This window comes from Caloenas nicobarica, chromosome 1 (genome assembly GCF_036013445.1).
Source record: "Caloenas nicobarica isolate bCalNic1 chromosome 1, bCalNic1.hap1, whole genome shotgun sequence".
NCBI classification, from domain to species: Eukaryota; Metazoa; Chordata; class Aves; order Columbiformes; family Columbidae; genus Caloenas; species Caloenas nicobarica.
The window spans coordinates 68,581,583-68,600,586 of record NC_088245.1 but is presented as its reverse complement, the minus strand read 5'-3'; the positions used below and the strand labels follow the sequence as shown (position 1 = coordinate 68,600,586).

General features: G+C 44.0%; 1 protein-coding gene across 1 annotated transcript in view; it reads left to right on the top strand.

The window, feature by feature from the left end:
• OVCH1 (ovochymase 1) overlaps window positions 1–6,728 on the top strand; it is a 44,964-nt gene extending 38,236 nt beyond the window's left edge. The window contains 11 exon segments of the mRNA XM_065633955.1: window positions 112–160; window positions 162–331; window positions 1,121–1,285; window positions 1,531–1,600; window positions 2,668–2,759; window positions 2,762–2,825; window positions 3,604–3,680; window positions 3,683–3,783; window positions 5,103–5,171; window positions 6,274–6,408; window positions 6,567–6,728. Of these exon segments, the coding sequence (XP_065490027.1) occupies window positions 112–160; window positions 162–331; window positions 1,121–1,285; window positions 1,531–1,600; window positions 2,668–2,759; window positions 2,762–2,825; window positions 3,604–3,680; window positions 3,683–3,783; window positions 5,103–5,171; window positions 6,274–6,408; window positions 6,567–6,728 (1,154 nt within the window).
• The last annotated feature ends 12,276 nt before the right edge of the window (window positions 6,729–19,004 follow it).

Sequence of the window (19,004 nt, the reverse complement as noted above, 5' to 3'; positions counted from 1 at the left end):
CTTAAACCACAAAGCTAAGTTCTCTTCTTTCTTCAATATTAATAGGCCTGCTTAAACAAATTGATGCAGTAACAGGTTTTTCTTTGTGATATGATTGTTTTCTCTTTTAAGAGTGCCCAGGCTTTGATCTAATTCCAGTTGGAGCCACTGAAATCACATCTCCCTGGCATTTACCCTCAAATGCTGAACTGCACTGGGACAATTTATTCTAGTTCAGGAAATAAGCTGAAGGCCATGCTTAAAGATTTTGTAACTGAGGATGCAAGGGTTTGCATTTGGGATCATCTGAGTGTTTATGGTGGACCACATCTCTCTTCAAGGCCTCTGGGAGGCTGAACTACATGTTCATTCACTGTCTTACTTTTCTGACCTCTTTTATTGAATGAGGGTGACCAAATTCCCTTCCATTGTGGGGTGTGGGAGGCAAGCAGGAGGACAACACCATCTGATTAGTGCCTGCAAGGCAAGGCCAAGAGACAGCAAGCTTCCTGAGAGCCATTGGGAGCAGCTCTTGTCACCCAGGGTTTCTTTGGTAGAAGTGGTCTGGGCTCATCAGCACTTGACTTCCAGCATCATGGCTGTATCCGAGAGAATACTTGCATCAATCCTTCTTTTAAAACCTTTTTTTCCTTAACCCTTTGTATCTTGGTACTTGTCTCACTCTGGGTCTGAAATAGTTTGAGCAGATGCTGCCGTGAGTACTAAAGCTGCCTTGGGCCATATAGACATCAGGGTCTTAGCGAATGTTTCTGTACCCAGGAATGGCTTTGTGCATTACTTATTCTCCCACTGTCTCCCCCCTTTCTCGTCCATGTACGTAGACAAGTAGAGAACTGGTTATTGAAGTAACCCCAATAAAGTATGAGAGGTGCACTCATATAGAGTATAAGAATAATTTGGCCGTTGCACTAGGCATCACCTCTTCAGCCTGGATATGGAATGATACTGCATAGGCCACTAGAGATGTACCTCCTGAAAGACCTCAGAGAAATTCTGGCATCCACTCTGAGTACCAAAAACTTGGATTAAAAAGTCTATCCCTGGAAAAAAGTGTAGGGGCTATGTCTCAGACTGCTTGGCAATGACTACAACTGCAGTATTTTCTTCTTCCCCTCACCAGCAACCTTATGTGGCCAGAAAATGTCTTTTAGCACGTTCTTCAGCAGCAGCTTCCTGACCCTGCCTTTTAAAACCAATGAATCTGTGGGATACAGAGGCTTCAAAATCCTTCTTGAAGAGTTGTATCAGCAGCCAACACAAGGTGAACTGGAAGGCAGCAGCTCATGTAAGTAAGGCTTTGGGTCTTCCCCTGCCTATGCCACAAAGCAATCCTGTTGTTAAAATAGCATTGAAAGTTACAGACAAGGACATTCGCGATGTTTATTTGCTGAACGCGCTTCCCCTAAAGCTGTTGTCAGAGATAATTTCAAGATATTCTTCCATGCTCTGATGCACCCAAAACTGCAGCAAGTTAATTCGGTGCTCACCCCAGGCACTTCACACTAGGTGGTCGTCCTTGTGTCTCTGCAGTTTTCACTGTCACCAAGCCAAAACCAGAAACGTGCCTGAAGAATGACTGTTTATTTAAACTAATTTTTGGGTTGGCTTGTTGTTACTTAAAACAGATGCTCATTGGGAGGAACAACTGGTCTCAGCATGTAACTGACCTCTGATTAATTAATAACCACTGTCTGGAACCTGACACCATAAACAGGATGGAGAATACCAAACAGTTTAATCCATCTGTGCTAAGTTTTGCTTGAAAGCTTGGCTGCTCTTACTGAAGGGCCATGCCTTTTCCTGAGGCACACAAAAGGGATAAAGGGAGCCTGTTATAAAAAGGTTAGTTCCCATGGTGCCATCCAGAGTGCAACCAAAACGGGGAAATAGGTGATGTGTTGTACCTCATCCCTTAAAATTATTGATCAGTTTCTCTGAACTAGCTCTACCAATGACAAGCTTTTAATGGACTTAATTTCTGTTAAATCTTTTTTTCCTCCCTAGACTCATCCTCTGTATCACTAATTTCTGAGGAAAGTAAATACTGTTCGCTTCTGGTTTCATTTCTTTCCTTTCTCATGTTAACACCCCTTGTGATCAGTGAAAGCTGCTTGTGGTGGGATACAGGTTACTTACACGCTGTTCAATTTGCTATTACTGGAGATGGCTGGGAACACTTTAGTGAACTAATTCTGGAAAATGGAGACTTACTGTAATGGAAACACTTCATAAATATCAGTTTTGACTAAAAAAAGGATCAGAAAATGCTTCTCACCTGCAGAATGTGACTTTCTGAAAAATCTGTGGAGACCTGCTTAGCCAGGACATGTTGCCAGCCTTTACACATCTGGAACAATGAAGTTCAGGTCCTTCCTCAGCTGGTATTAATTGTGGTCTTTATTTTTTGGTATAGTATCTATGGGAAACTTCTGTTATTTTGAAGAGAAAATTAGAGTAAAGTGTTCCCAAGTCTCTCCAATACAGATGCTCCAATCCTGACAGTGGGCTATCGTGGAACCTTTGGTGGACACGGCTGTCCAGAACAAGTCTGGTGCTTGTTTGGTGTTGGGAGCATATTAGTCCACCCAGCTGTGACAAAACAATTTCAGAGAAATACAGAATTCCAGTGGTGGATCCATAACCTGTGCTGGTGTCTGCAACACATAGAGAATCTCCATGTGGGAAGCCCAGGATGGATGAAAGTGGTTGGTCAGCCCTCATGTCCCGATCCTGGCTGGCCAGCCTGTAGTATGTGAGTCACACTTCCGTTGAGGCTTTCTAACTGATGAAAAATGGGTCCTGACAGCTGCACCCTGCAACCCCAGGTAGGCAATGTCTTCTCACCCCAGAATGCTGAGGGCTTGCAGGCCTCCAGCCAGGACAATTTCTAAACCATCTTGTCTGTCCTGGCAAATAAGGATCAGTTTATTGTTTCCTACATGTCTACACACATTCAGAGCTGCCCTCCAGCAGCTTAAACCTCACATTGTAGCTTTCTGTGCTGCTAGCAGTGGTAGCAGTAGAGATGGAGTGCAGGCTTTCATGTGTACCTGGTAAATAATGTGTGCATGCAGTCCTGGGAGAGCTGGTCCTCTGCTTCCCAAAAAACTGCTGATGCCTGTATTATGTCTCCGGCCTCCCATTATGTACTTACTGGCCTCAATTAGGCTGAGGTACAACATGCTACTGTCGAATCTTCATCTTCGTTGTGTGTAGACTCCCATGGTGGTGGCATAGGTCTTGAATGGTTTGTCAAACCTAGTTACACAGACCAGACCTGTAGCTTCAATGTAAGCTCCATCCATGCTGGGGTCTGGTTCCTGAGAAGGTGAGTGACTGACTGACCTCTGGACTCCCTGTGTTAATCGTAACAGCAGCAAACCTCTGGGGGTGGATATCATAGTTTTCTGTCAGCACGGCACAAAAAGCACTGGTACTTCAACCGGGATTCCCAAAAGTGTCCCTGTGATGTAAGGTTTTAAGTCTTGAAGCATGAGTTTTGCTTGGCAGCAAATGTTAGAAGTGAACTTTGGACTCTTCCCGTTGTCTGAACTAGTGGTTTTTAGGCTGAAAATGTATTTGTTTTCCTTCTTCCTTGCCCAGTGCTCAGACAGACAGAATAGTTCTGGGGATAAAATACTTGTTTCCAAATATGAAGGATGACAACCCCATGCTTGTGAAAGCCATGCACACCATAACTTTAGTAGGTTTCCTTCCAGAAATGGTTTGGCACTCCTGGAGCTGCAGAAACCCATCAAGCCAGATACTGCTTGGAGCCCCATTGTATTCAGCTGTGCTGGGGTTAATGATTATAGTAAGACTTTGACACAGGGCACAGTGTTCAGTATGCGTCTGGGGAGGGGGGATGGAAGGGAATTTGTCTGTTTTACGCACTAAGGGATGCTAAGAGTGAAATGAATAGTGCAAGCCTTTGGTCAGGCTTGCTTCCTATCATCCCGTGAAGACAGAGCATGAGGATTAGGAAGAATTCTGCTCTCTTCAACAGGCTTTGAACCAGGCTCCTCCAAGCAGGCTCACCTGTGACTTTAAGGTATAAGCGTAGGCTAGACATGATCTAGAGAATAGCAAAGATCATCTATTCCACCTGTCTTCCCAACCTGTCACAGCTGTACTATGACTGTTAAAGTTAATGAGCCAAAAATAAGCATGCACATCCCAAGGGAGCTGTTGTTATTTTTTCTCCATAAAAATCGGTATGCACAGCACTAGTATGATCTGCACCTCTGCTAGTAGCAAAGTAATATGTCTGGGATAGCAGGGGTTGGAATTAGGAGAAAAAGCTTCTAGGTTGCCTATACCCTTTGTCTAAACCACAGAATGTTTTTGTTAGACAAATAATTTGCTGCAGTATATAATTTAGATTTTATACAATAAAGTGCAGTGCTTGGATAGAGCTGAGAGAAATTACTCCTTCCAGTTTTTGTACAGCATGGGGCAGGACTTGGGAAGGAAAGGGGAAGAACTGAAGACAAATGATAAGCAATGGGAAAAGGTGATCTAAAGAGAGCTGATGCACAAGAACAAAGCATGTAAACAGGGAGGCTATATAAGCATATGGATATTGCCATCTCCTGCTAATATTATCCACAAAGAAAATGCCACAGTCCTTCCAAGAACTGCTTAACTATGTGCACTGATGACGGGAGGCTTCTGCACTCAAGCATTGAGGTAACCTGGGGCAAACTAGCCTCGGGGAAGTGTCCTCCCCCAACTCCATGGCTCTGTGCCTCTTTGGAGAGTCTCTTCTCTCATCTTCTTACAACCAACCTTCAAAAGATGTTCAGTTTGACTATGCTGTGGCCTCACAGTAGTATTAGGAGAAAGCCAGATTTGATTCATTAAAACAGTGCTCTTGGGCATACAGCGAGGGAACATGTACATCATTAAAGCTCTGTCTCATCTGTTTTGCAGTCTTGTTATGGGTTATTTGGAGGAAGGGGGGAAGGGGAATGAAGCAGTGAGTTAAGAGGCAAGAAAAACAGGGGTCTGAACAGAAGTAAGAGCAAGGAAGCTGTACCTGGTGTTGATGGGAATTTGCTTTCCAACACAGGTAGTCCTTCAGCAAAAGCTCTGCTCACCAGCAGCGGGAGGAAGGAAGCACTGCCGCAAGGTGCTTAACAGTGGGATGGGGAGAGATGGGAGCTGGCAGCAAGTACGGGTTACTCTGACATAAAAGAGCATCTACGACCTATTGAAGGCAGTGACAACTCAGACTGGGAGCATTGCCAGGAGAGACCTTGCCCCCAACCACCCCCAAATGTCACCTGTAGCATGTGAAATACTTTCCAGATAGAAGCCAGGCTGGCCTTTCCGTCAGAAAGCTGCCACATTTGGAAAGACAAAGCCAAGGTGGATAAGTGAGAGGAAACAAACTCAAGGGAGATGAGATCACTCTTATGGTGCTTCAGTGCCTGGGGCCACTGGCCCCTGTCACCCCCACTGCCCAGCAGGGTGGTCAGATACCTCCTGGTGCTTGTCTCCTTGGAACAGCTTGGTGGCTGGGGAGGAGAAGCTTCTCCCCTCAACTTCAAATTGAAGAGAGCTGTACCACCTCCTCATTCAAAACAGCCATGGACCCCTCTGCCAAGACACACGGGGTATGTGTGCCTGAACGCAGCTGGTGCAGAGCTTGTCTGTGTCCCGTCTCACCAGCCCTCAGCTGAAGTCCGGCACAGATAGCAGCAAGGAAGCACCCTACCAGCTGTCTGGAGGTTAATCTGAGAAAGCTGCTGGGGTGATGACTGACTTGGAGATACTGTCAGAAAGTTAGCGAGTGCTCATCTGTGCCCAGCAAGAGGCTGTTGTCCCTGGTGTGCTGCCTTTGCTCTCTCTTAGGGTCTTGCCCCAACCCTTCTTGGGTCTTTTGGTGACCCCTGCGAGAGACAAGGGAGAGGTATGAGGACTATAGGGCTTAATATATCACACACACTTCCTGCTGGTGACTGCCACCCTATTTCTGCTCCTGGCTGATGGTCTTGGTTCCCCCTGCCAGCTGCATGCCTCTCAGCTTCAGAAAGCTCTTCTCCAAGCTGTGCTGACTGCAAAAGCCAAAGTGGCTCCATACAGCTGTCTGGAGACTCCTTCTCTTGAAGCATATGGAATACTGTTTTGTGTAATATTGGATAACATATATGCAAAGGGAAGTAATCCCAGGCTGGGGTCTGACCTCAAAAGTGCGTTGAATGACTAACAGGAGCAGTGACAGGGCTGTGATTCCTACATCTGCAGCCTCCCTGACTGTTGCATTTCCCAGAAGAAGAACTGGCTGCCAAACTCCAACAAGGAGAGATCTCTCTCCTCTCCCACAAGGCCTGTGTGAACTACAGGAGACAAAACATTGAAGAGACCAACATCTGTGGGAGACCTGTGAGGGCAGCCTTTGGCACAGCAGGTAAGCGATGGGGCAGGGATGCTGTGCTGCACACAACCAGGACCCAAAGCCATGCCCTCGCCTGGCTTCCTGCACGTGAATGCTGCTGATACTGCTGGCAGGTGATAACTCCTTGCTTTCTCCTTTTCTCCCCTTCCTCTTTTCCTTCTCTCAGGGAGACTCTGGGTGGCCACTGATCTGTGGGATTGACAGGTGTTATAAGCAGATTGGCGTTGCAAACTGGGGCAGCAGGTGCCATTCCAAGTCACCAAGAGCCTGCACCAGGGTTTCTGCCCACAGACACCAGATTTCATCAGTCCCAAACCAAAAGGTTTGATTTACTTGAAGAGGAGCTTTTCAGGTTTTTGTGTATTTTTCCTCATTTAAAAGATTGTGGTGTATACTGGGTAAATGTGATTCAGGTCACCTTCCCGTAGACCCTTCCTCTTTGGAAGTTCAAACTTGAGAACTCAGTTTCAGAAACCCTCTTTTTACTGCAGCAAAGCTTGTGGTGCTGTACCATTGCTATGTATTAAATTCCTGAAAAGTGCCTAGGAAATACCATCCTCTGGTGTTTGGGTGCATGTTTAGTGTCAAGTCCTTTAAACAGCTAGTACTCATCTGTCAAAATAAAATTGGTACTCCCTGTTCCTCTCAGATAACCTGATTTACAAGGCAAGTAGCTGCTCCAACAGCAGGGATAGCTAAGATGGACAGCAGCAGTGTTACTTCACTGAAAAGGAAGTGATCTGGAATTTTGTGTGATGGCTCATCCATTCGAAACATATGTTCAGGTTTCAGAGAGATTTATCTATGCCAAGCTCTTAGCCTTGTCTCTCATATTAGAAATGCCATACTGACGTGATCCTATTTGCCAGAAGCTTGCTTTTTCATTTGAAAGGGAAGGGTTTATATGTGTTTTTTGGGGGGAGAGAAAGGTCATGTCTGACTTATCTAAACCTTCCTATGAGCTGGTAGCTAAAAACTAGACTTGGGAGCAAAATGTATTTGTGAAGAAGGATTTTAGTGCTCAGCCCCGTCAGCATGTATCAGTGAATTACAAGCCAGGAAACTTCTGCCTCCATCTATCTCCTCTGGTTTCAGCAGTATTGTGCACTACACGTGTATCTGTCCTTTAAACAGAAGTCAGCAGTCTCTTTTCCATCTCTGTGCTGTACGTAGCAGTCCACTTAAACATGGAAATACAAACACAAGAGTGTTCGCGATAAGACAACTTCATGGCTGTTGTCTGGCCAAGCAAACTTGACAACCACAATGCCTGAAGAACTACAGCCTGCCCTTACACCAGGTCATGCAGGTACAATAGTTTAATAAATCAAAAGTTAAACACATGATCTGTTGACTTACCAAATACTAGTCTCTCTGTTGCTTAAAAGAAACCCTTCTCTCTCCTATCTCCACCCCATGCTGCTTTGGGAAAGAAAACCTCATATTCTAGCACAATTCAGAAAACATCAGTCAATCTTTACAAAAATAATAGTTCCCCTGAACTAGCAGAGCTGTAAATTGCAGTATTTTGTCAGGCTGCTGTTGCTGATGACTGACTTGTCATGTTATAACTGACTTTAGAAAACTGCTCTGCCATCATAACAGCAAAAATCTTGTGGGTTTTGGCTCGAAGATGTGATTTCCAGAGTTTGTCTTCGGCTGTGCAAATAGAGCAGCTTGGGGTTTGTAATTCAGTGCCGTATCACAGACCAGGGAGGCTCCCTGTTGCGAAAATATCTGAGGCATGAGGTGAATAACATACCCACTGAAACCTTTAAAGACGTGGGGGTGGGATGGGTCGCCAGGCCTGCTCTTGGTGGCAGGGAACTAGGGAGAAGGAAACCTGTTCCCAGGACTCCTGAGCTGCCAGTAACCACTTCTTGCATCCAAAAAAGGGGACGTGCTGCCTGGTGAAGTGACAGCGTCACCCCAGGGAAGGTCCTGCCCGTGCCTGGGCAGACTGGCAGAGCTGCAAGGTGAAACCAGGCTCTGGGGCATCTTTGTGGTGGCACCAGAAACCCCTGGCCTGCCATGCGGGATTTTACACCTTAGATTTCACTAGGAGAAGAGTGTTAGGAAAGCTTTTGGTAAAGCTGTAGAGAAGCAGTTAATGTTCATCTGATAATGTTTTTTCTTTATTGACCTAGAAACGGGCAGCCAGATACTAAGAGGGGTAACTACTGACTGGGCAAGGGAAGTGTCACTCTGTAAAACAACTCGGACTTCCATTACAGAGCTAGAATTTAAATGAATGTGTAGAGAGTATCTGCTGTTTATGTTGTCCCTCAAGATCTGCTGCATATTCTCCTTTTGGACCATCTGTTTGATTCAGAAACAGTTGGTAAGAGAAGACAGAGCCCTGGTCCAGTGTGAGGTGCAGCACTTTGTAAAAGGAGTTTTCCCTCTCCACCTTTTTACAAGCAAGTCTGGCTCCTATAAATATATGCCCTGGGGGAAAGGGAACAGCAGAAACAAGAATGATTTGTACCTTCTGAAGGCAGAGGCAGTGAGATACTGAAGGAGGAAGCATGAATGGTGGGGGAAAGTAGAGTTGCATGATTACAGCATGACAAGTAATTCCCAAAAGCATGGACCCTAATGAGTTCTCTTTAATTCTAGACTTGTTTGAAGCAAAAGCAGATCATAAATTAATCTACACAGCACTGCTTCTTGGGGGGAACAGCTATGCTCTCCAGGATGGCAGCTTGACTGCACTGCAAATGTTACTCCTGATTCATCTCCTCAGAAACACCTTGTGCACAAATCCTACAGCACTGATTTTTTTTTTTTTTTCTGCTTGAGGAGGGCACAGTAAGTGTACACGGCACATTTGTAACTCTTCTGTGCCCTTTGACCATACTGTCAACACAGGTATTCAAAATCAGGAGGAAGTTCTCCCGACCACCAGCTCCTCCACTAGCCCCAGCTGCAGTTCGGACTGACTTGGCTTCCTCATTCCATGGGCTCTGGGGTTTGTGTGCAAAGGTTTGGAGGAGGGCTCCTGCCTGGCACCGGCTGGATGTGCTTGGATGCTGTGTGCGAGTTTTATATGGCACAAGAAACGGGACTGTGAAATCTCAAATAGGCTCCTCATTAAAATTTTTCAAGTAGCTGGGAACACAGCACGTCCTGATGCTTCTAGAAATGTCCTTCCATTAGCAGTTACTGCACGAAGCTGATTGTCCTATCAGAGAGGCATGTTCTGCTTAATTGTGATGGAGATGTTATCCTGCTTCACTGTTCTCGCTTTGTGGATTTTTTTCTCTTTGCTTAAAAGTAGTTTAGCAAGAAACCACAAGCTGCCGGTTGTACAAGCAATTAATTTTTTTTAATTTTAGCAAGTGCTGGTTTAAGATGAGTGGTGAGATTATTTGTTTGTGCATGTTTTTAAAAACAAACAAGCAAAAACCACAAACAAATGAGCTATTCCCAGAATAGCTCATGCTTAATGTTGGGGCTCAGATTTCTTCCTTTTAATGTTTTAAGTAGCCTGTCATATTTGCATATGGGCTGAAAGGCCTCTGAGAAGAATCTGTAACGTTTGATGTAACTAAAACTTATAAGTTAAAAAGCAGATCAGTATATCCTTGAAGCAAAATGGCCTGAACTGGCTGGAAGCTGTGTTTTAGCATCTACATTTCCTTGCAAGAGCCAGTCCTTTGTGTGTATGTTTTCTTTGATACAGAATGAATGCACCACACACAAATAAGGATCAGTTGCTATTTTTCTTTTCAAAATACATACACGATCTGATCTATGCTTGCTGTACTCTCTGCTTTCCCTTTGTTTAGTGGCACTGTTTATATAATTGCTGCTATTCTGATTAAAGTGCATGAGTACAAGCTGAAATTTTGACACAAGACAGCCGATGCTTTTTAATTGCCTTTAGTGTGACTCTAGCTGTGGCACATCTCTTTGAATGCAGCTGACTTGCAAGAAAATCTGGGAGACAAATGATGCACATTTCATTTATGTTTTTTCTATGGGAGAATTGCTCTGTGAATTTTTATCACTTAATGGTTTCTCTGACACCTTTTAAAACTCTTTAGTTCTTCACCAAGAGACTATTTTATGTGAGACTTGGGCCAGTAAACCATTTCTGGGATCTGGGAAGTGCAATCCTTCCTTCGCAGAGCAATCCGTTTTGAAATTAGCTGGGCCTTTGTGCTCCAGAAGAACCTACATCTGCTTGGCTGCTAGTCCTGAATGGACCTATTAAATGCCATATTTCTGTAAAAAAAGCAGCAAATACCTATTGCTGACTAGCAGGTCCTGAAATTCATGCGTACCAAGGGTAGCATAAATAGTTTCAGTGTGTGATTTTTGAGAGAATACTGGTCTCTGGCTTAGTAAATACTAACTTCTATCCAGTCTGTTGGAAAAGGTGATTATATAAGGTAGTAAGTCATCCGGGGCCTCAGGAGAGCTGGGAGGAACTGGCTGCTCTTCTGTTCAAAATGCCTTTTAAAATTGACGGCACTTAGTGATATGGTTGTTAATAGACTTGTCCTCTACTAAGCTATGTCCAGCCTTGTTGTCCTTCTCCCGTGTGGTTCCAAAGCATGGTCTGAAGCTCCAGGTTCTTTCTGCCCCTTGCCTAAGGCATCTTGTAGAAATGCTGTCACCCTATATCACCCCCATTGATGTATAAGGGAGATTTGGTCTATGGCAGTTTAGATGGGACTTTGCTGCTGCCTCTGACCAGCAAGGTGGAGTTGTGCTAAATTTATGCACTTTGAATTTCCTTCTGGAAGTCAGCATGTCATAGACAGTTGTCTGCTCACTATGGCAAGTGGTAATGGCAGGCTCCTGGCAAATGATGTGCTGCTCTCCACTGTTTTCAGATAAATGTTTCCAGCATGAGCCCTAAACTATATTTCACTTGCATTTGTACATAAGATTTAGTACTTAGAGTGGGACAGGAAACCTGGGGCACCACAAGATACAGTGAATAATCCCAAAGAAGAGGCACAAGGAGTGTGTGCCGTAGGCAGAGAATGGGGGCCTGTATGTGTAGGCATGACAGCAGGAGCACAACATGCTCTAAAATCATGACTGTCTCCATGTTTAGACTTGCAAGCAAGACAGCAGGTCTCAGAAGGGGAGGGCACACAAGTTTTATTTGGGGGTGAGAGCTCTTTTTCCTAGCAGTAGGTTGGAGAGTAGAACTAGGCCCTGAAGGCTTGCAGTTGATCATCAGTGAAGACAGTCAATGACAGGTGTCCCACGGTCCCTAACCACTGCTATTCCCTCCCTTCCTTGCCCTTCCTCCAGAGAGGAATCCTAATTAATGGCAACTGCAGATCGTGCTCAAACAGGATTTCAGATCTTCATGATACAGAGCTACCCCAAACACTGATGTCAGTGCTCATCCCCAGTCCTTATGGAGAACGACATTTCTGATGTCCTGTGTCCCAGGGACACATTCCCCATCATACCTGAAGGTACCACCCACAGACATCACTTCCTGAGGAACTGGAAGTGCTCGGGAAACTGGTGCTGGGGATTTTCCATTGTTACTGGTTTAGGGTTGGCATTGCACCAGTTGGAAAAGGAGCTTATGCTGCCATGAGCGCAGCACTGCTTGGGATATCTAGTAATGAAACTAGCTGGGAGGGAGCTACTTGCACTTTCTGATAAGGCAATGAAAACACTACAATGGGGCAATTTGAGTTGAATTCTTTAGTAGTTGTCCCTCTTCTCTCCCAGCAGTTTTTGAAAAAACAGTTCCTGTAAAAAGCCAGAGGAGCACCTTACTCTACCACTCCCTCCTCTAGCTCAGATGGAATTCAGTATATTTTTTCCACCAAAGTAAAAGCACTGAATTTAGCAAAAGCATGTACTGTAGCCTACTCCTGCCTTATAATTCTCTGGGAGATCTTCTCAGAGGTGACCTGTCTGGAAATACCAGCATGGTCCAGTACCAGTTCGGAGTCTGGGGACTGCTGGGTGCCTTTTTCAGCTCTTGGAGCCTTTCAGATGGTGAGGCAGAAGAAGAAGGATACACCCATCTGCCTTGCAAGAAGCAAAGCTAACTTTCTAAAAGGTGCAACAGACTCAATTATACCACGTATTTCTCAGAGTAGAAAACCATGATTTAGTTGCTTGAGGGTTTTTCTTGTCTGCCTCTGTTTTTATTAAGCTCATTTTTCTTTATTCCTGACCTGTGACACCTGAGAGAGTCTTCTTGGGAGAGAGAAGATGAGTGTGTGCATGTACATGGCAAGGAGCTGGGGAATAGCTGTCGAGCCAGCTTGTTGTGTGAAGGATGCCGTACAGTTTGTGTTCAACACGGACCACCCTCGTCCTGTGGTTCCCACACAAGGCTGGGAGTCCAAGCAAGTCTCCACATTTTTTTTTCCGTTCTTTTTTTTTTTCTCCTCAGCTCTTCCATCCTGCTTGACCAAAGGCAAGTGGGCTGCAGGTTTCCTTAAAGCTGAGATTTTTATTTCTCAGAGCTTCAAGCAGCAGTGAGAGATTCCTTACGGGTGGCTGCCACATTGCTAACGTACATGACAGGCTGCACACCGCAATGTGCCTGTACCTCTGGGGTGCAGAGGGAAAACATGTCAGTTCTTGTTGCCCTTCGCCTGCTCTTGCTGCTCTGTTTCCAGCTGATGAAATCTGCTCCTTGCTTCTAGGTGCTGCTGGGTGTTGAGAGAATCCGTGAAGCATAGGAAAGAAAATGTGTCTTGTTGGCTGGTGGCAGGGTGTAAGGTGGTAAGCTTAGACATCTGCTTTACCTCTTTAAAGCAGCTTCACTCCCAAATAGTGCCAGGTGACAGCATACTTGTCGTTGTGATGGTGTGTAGACTTTGGTCTTCTGGCTGGATTTGGGTAGTCACAGTTGCTCACCACATTAGGTCACACTCCTAATTTTGAAGATGCAGGTAGCGAAGTGTACGCTTAACCAAGAAATGCTCCAGCTCAGATAACTAATGTTTAGCTTCGGGCTTCCTGTAGATATTCATCACTTTCGTCCTCTGCTGCCACCACGTGGGCACATCTCTGTGTTCACTTGAGGTTTGTTATTAACCTTTGAGAAGAACATGCTCCATCCTTGATTGTATTGCAGTTTTTAACTGTGTGTAACATGTTTCTTCATTTGCTGTCAAATTTTTATGGGGGGAATTTGACACATTAAAATAACAAAACAGGGAATGAGAATCTCCATCATGGTTTTTTTTCCCCCATTTTTCTTTTGAAGGACTTCCAGACAGTGTACATTTTTCACACTCCAGAAAAGGTTATGCAGAGTAACTGAGTGTTCATAGCAAGTTACAAATCTCATACAGAAGTTTCACAGACATCTCAATCAAAAGCCAGGATCAAGCCTGAGCAAAATTTTTCCAAAGGGCTGTTTATGAGGCAATTATATGCAGAAGAATCTGTGTCACGAGGGCTGATTGACTGGCTTTTACATGCCATACATTCAGCTCCAAAAATTGCACTTGGGACTTGACACTGTTTATGCACTCCTGGAAGTACTATTTTGAGAGCAGAACTCTGCTAAAACTGCCAGCAGGGAGTTCTGAAGAAGAAGGGGGACTAATGAAGACGTCTGGTGCAGCTCATACAGTTTAATGACAGAACAGCATTAGTGCAGCCGTGCAACCTGGATCCTGTTCACCTTGGGGCTTACTCAGGCCAGAGCCAAGTGAATAACTGTATTTGAAATTGGACAGAGACAAGGATATGTAACTTATCTTCCTATATTTCTCCATCAGTAACCTTCAGCATTCCAATAATTGTTTATAATCTGCTGCTGTATAAAAAAGCAGCATATAAATGCAATTCTATTAGAAGTAGTGGCAGCATGCTGGGGCAGGTCCTGCAACCTTAGCTTTTGTGGGGTTAACTTATTTCAGTATTACACCTGAGCAAAAGACTCAGCAAGTCCTTACTTTGCCTAGTGACAGGGTATCAAAAGGGAAGAGAACAGTACCCTTTCCCTCAGCAAGGAAATGCTGAAAGCAGTAGGTAGTTTGGGGTCAGGGGGCTGATCTCTCCTGTCAGTCCAGGATGCGGTTCAGGGGTAGTTGCTGGAAGCAAACACCTGAGAGTGCTTTGACCTCGGTTTGTATCAGAGAACATCCTTCTGAATGGTGGGAATGATCTCATTTGATCTGTTTACAGCCTTGCTCGGGGAAAAAAGTTTAAATGAGACAGACTTTAATACATCAAATGCAGTTCTAGGTGTCTGGAAAGCTGTGCTGAGTCCAGTTGTCCACAGCTGTCAGGACAGATCACAGCTGGATTCATTCCTTGATAATAGCCACATAGCAGGATGTTCAGTATGGTTACAGTATCTAAAAGAATAACTAAATCTCATGCAGTTTTATCCATTACAATAGCTCTGACAGAGCACATTTGGCCTCAGGGCTGTGAAGTCCTGGCGCCAATATGAAAGAGAATCTCTATTCAGCCTTGGAGAATCAAGAATGACTCTCTTTCCATTTTCTCTCTCTTTCCTCCCTCTACTGGTGGACAGAATAAAATCATAAAGCATTTAGAATTTTCGTTTGGTCTTCAGAGACGTCCGAGTCTAGAATTCAGTAAAACTTCCAGCTCTGACTCATCTGAGCAAAAGCAGATGCATCGAAGGCCTACCCAAGGTCTCCATGCTGTTCTGGGGCTAACCTTGGTTTCAGCCCTGGGCTAACATCTGTCACAGCAATGCTTTAAAAAGGCCAGTGTCCACAACTGCCTTAGACAGAAAATGCCCCATGAGTGAGCTTGGTGCATCTGGTTGCCTGGGGTGAGGCTGACCATTATCATCCCAGCATCTCTGAGGTGTGAAGGCATATCTGGAGGTCTCCAGTCCAACCTCTGCTCAGAGAATAGTCACTCAGGACAGGTCGCCAAGGGTTGCGACTAGTCACATTTTGAATATTTCCAAGGATGAGGACTCCACAACTCCTCTGGGCAGCCTCTTTCAGTGTCTGACCATCCTCACAGTAAAAAAAGCTTTCTCTTATGTTTAATTGGAATTTCCTGTATCTCTGCTTGTGCCCACTGCTTCTCAGCCTTTCACTGGGCACCACTGAGAAGTGCCTGGCCCTATCTTATCTGCTCCTTCCTATCAGGTATTTATACACATGGATAAGATCCCGCTGGGCCTTCTTGTCTCCAGGCTGCACTGGTGCAGGGGGTTGTTCCTCCCCAGGTGCAGGGCTTTGCACTTCTCCTTGTTGAACTTCACAGTGTTCCTGTCAGCCCATTTCTCCAGCCTGTTGAAGTCCCTCTTGATGGCAGCACGACCCTCTGGCATATCAGATCCCATTACGTTGGATCACCTGAGGGTGCACTTTTCCCCCTCATCCACGTCATTCAACAAGGATGTTAAACAGCATTGGTCTCACTTGCAACCCCTGGGGTATGCTGCTAGGAACTGACCTCCAGATGGAATAGAAAAAGCAAAAAAATTCTCTTCTAGAAGCTCCGTGTTGTTCCATGTAGTGCATGGATCGAGGACAAGAAAATGAGTTTGCTGTTGGTTTCTCTGTGTGACATGAGGTGCATTTATGGAGCTGCAAGGCAGAGGTGGAGCCTGCTGAGAGACAAACAGCTCCATTGCTTCCCGGCTGGCGGAAAACTTTGGCCAAATGATAAAACTTCCAGCCCTGGTGTGAGAGATCCCTGATGAACTCTTTCACTAGCTGTCTTCCTCAGATCTTGAGATCTTACTATGCAACACATTGATAACATTGCTTGGAAACATGCCACAGCCTTTACTAGATGTGACCACCTCTGCAACCTGTATCATACCTGTTCCCTTCATATAACATTTTTTGGACTAGAAGAGTCACTGTTCATGGGAATACAACCTGTGACATTCTGTTCCTTACAGAAGCTTTTGACATTGATAAAAGCAAACTTTGCAAATATCCATTATTTGTGTCAAATGCTTTTACACCCCAGAGTTTTAAGACTTCTCCTTCTATATTGCCTGCTGGTTTATAACTTCTGAAAAGCAATCTCTAAGTATAAAATAAGATGATATAGCAACAAACACTTTTTAAGGTCTACTTCTGTTGAAAGAAAGACTGTCCAGCTGCATTAAGAAAAATATGACCCTTTTAAATCTGCTAACCCCTCCGACAGAAGAAAGCTATATTCTGGTCTACCATATACAATTTAGTAGCAGCCATTTCAAAAACCGCCTTCAGCATCTTAAAAGAAAACATGCTTTTGACAAGGCTGCTAAAAAAAAAAAAAAAAAAAAAAAAAAAAAAAGACTCTCATAAAAACCCGTGATTAATAAAGGTATTGTCTTAAAATAGCCAATGCAATAATGGGAGGTATACTGAACTAAAGTTACATTTTTCTATAGTTTTGATTACTAGCACCTCAATGCATAGGTTTTTCTCTCTCTCATGGTCTGTATGCGAGCCATTTGGAACAGATCTGCTTTAGATTTAGTACACTTTTTAGACTGAGAGTGAAAAAAGCCATCTTTAACCACCTCTTTCACCCTCAGGAGAGCTCTTCATCTTTCTTCTCAGCTGCCTCTAAGTTTTTAACCTATGGCAGATTAGATGTTTCACAGCTTTTCTTCTGAGACACTGTGCTTTATGGTAGGAAGCATTTCTTAGAAGACTTCTTGAAATCCTCCACACAGCAGGTTCAGCCCCTTGTTGGAAACAGTTTTGAAGATGTTAATATATATATATTAAGGAGGAAGCTACACAGTTGTTTAGGATTGTTGTAAGTTTCACTGTCACAGTAGTTGTTGGTCTGATCCGTTTTGATTTGTTTGTTTTTAATTTCTGCAATGGTTTGTGGGGACACAGTTCAACCACCGCCTCGCCAAGATAAAAATTAAATATTTCAGTTCTGATCTGAAATTATTGCAGTGAAGTGGTGCCAGTAGGATGTTTACTCGCATGAATATAATGTGGATAGCCATAAGCAGCAGTAACAAACTTGTTGGCTTTCCTATCTTGGATACGTATGCAACACAACAGTGATGTAGATGGCCCCTCAAACACTGGTATCTTGCAGTGCCTGTTTATGGCTTCAAAAAGCTAAATCCTTTGGAAACATCTGCAGAAAAAGGATATAAAGGATTTTACGATGCAGTGGTGTCCATTGGATGATATGTGATGAAAAATACCCTTGTGGTATCCAAATCTTTCAGGTTAGTTTCTCTCCAAGCACATCATCCATCAGGACTAGCTTAGAAGTTATGGGCTGCCGTGTTAAATGCTGGAGAAGTAACCCCTGGAGGACTAAACAAAAGCTGTGACTATTTCTTACCCATGTAAGAGATTTTGAAAAACTGTTTTCCAGTCACAGGGCTGGTGTGTTTCCATTACACTTGCTTCCCAAGAGATCCAAGGGTGTAACTAACTGGACTGGAAAAGCAGATTTGGCGTTTTGTTGGAATAGCCAGGTGCTGACTTTGCTTGGAAAAGTGATAGGAACCTCCCTGCTACATATTCATTCCGGAAAGCATCACATCTGAGTGTTGCAGATATGGGAAATACTCTCCCACGTGTGGGATTTAGGAAGCCATCCCAATCAACTCAGCAATAAGCACTTCCTTCTCCCTTCTCTGTTTCTAGAGGTACAACTCTTTCAGTCCAGCAAATATCATGCTGTTCAGCATGAGGGCTTTGTACCTCTTCAGGGTGAAAAATAACCATGAATCACCCCACCTTTTCAGTCTTTTGTTTGACACGTGATTCTCTGTGACAGGTTCATGCTTTCTGTTGCTGTGAAAATGTCATTAGTGAACAACTGTCCATAAACTTACTCGATGGTTGCTTTGGATTTAGATGCTTTCAAATGGTCCTTTTTCTTAAAAAGTCAGAGCAACTTTTTTTTTTTTTTTTTCCTTTGCAAAACAAACAAACAAACTTTCCATAAATATTTCCCCAAGCCTTCTGGGAGTACAAGGTAGTTGCACCCTCAAGGCTGCTGTATACATTTCTGTGAGAGCTGCAGTTAGCTCTGGTACGTAAACACTGCTAACACATCCATGTAGCAAGAAGTATTGTGGGTTGTAAAATACAGCTGCATCCTAGATTTTAAAGTGCTGGTAATTGCTTTACAGCATCAGCTTTGAGTTCATTATCGGTAGCAAAGTGGTGAATGAGGTGTTTGAGCATTTTGCTTGAAGACTTGCCTAGAACTTTTTAATCCTAATAAACCGTAATTGTTAGACATGCAAAAGCAGGGCCTGCCTAAGTAGTGGCAACTCAGTCTTCCACCTTCTCATTTAGCTGAAGAGCTCGGCTTAGACATATTTAGACAAAGCTGCTACCGCTGCTGTGATGGTCTGAGAACTGACCAGCCCAACCTGCAATTGTGCATCCCCATCTGAAACAGTAATTCTGTTTTTTATTTTATTTGTGCCATCTAGGGACAAAGCTGTGAGAGCCCTGCTCCTGTCTGTCATTTTTCAAGACCTTAGTTTGTTTTTGGTTTCTTGGAAAAAAGCACTTGCTCTTCTGGCAATATGAGGTTTGTAATACATTTTCTTTAGCAGTGACATATTTAACCTTTCTCAAAACCATTACTATTATAAATATATGTTGCTTTTCAAATATACAGTAAAAATCACCCTATAAAACATGATTTATTGACCATACGTGGAGGC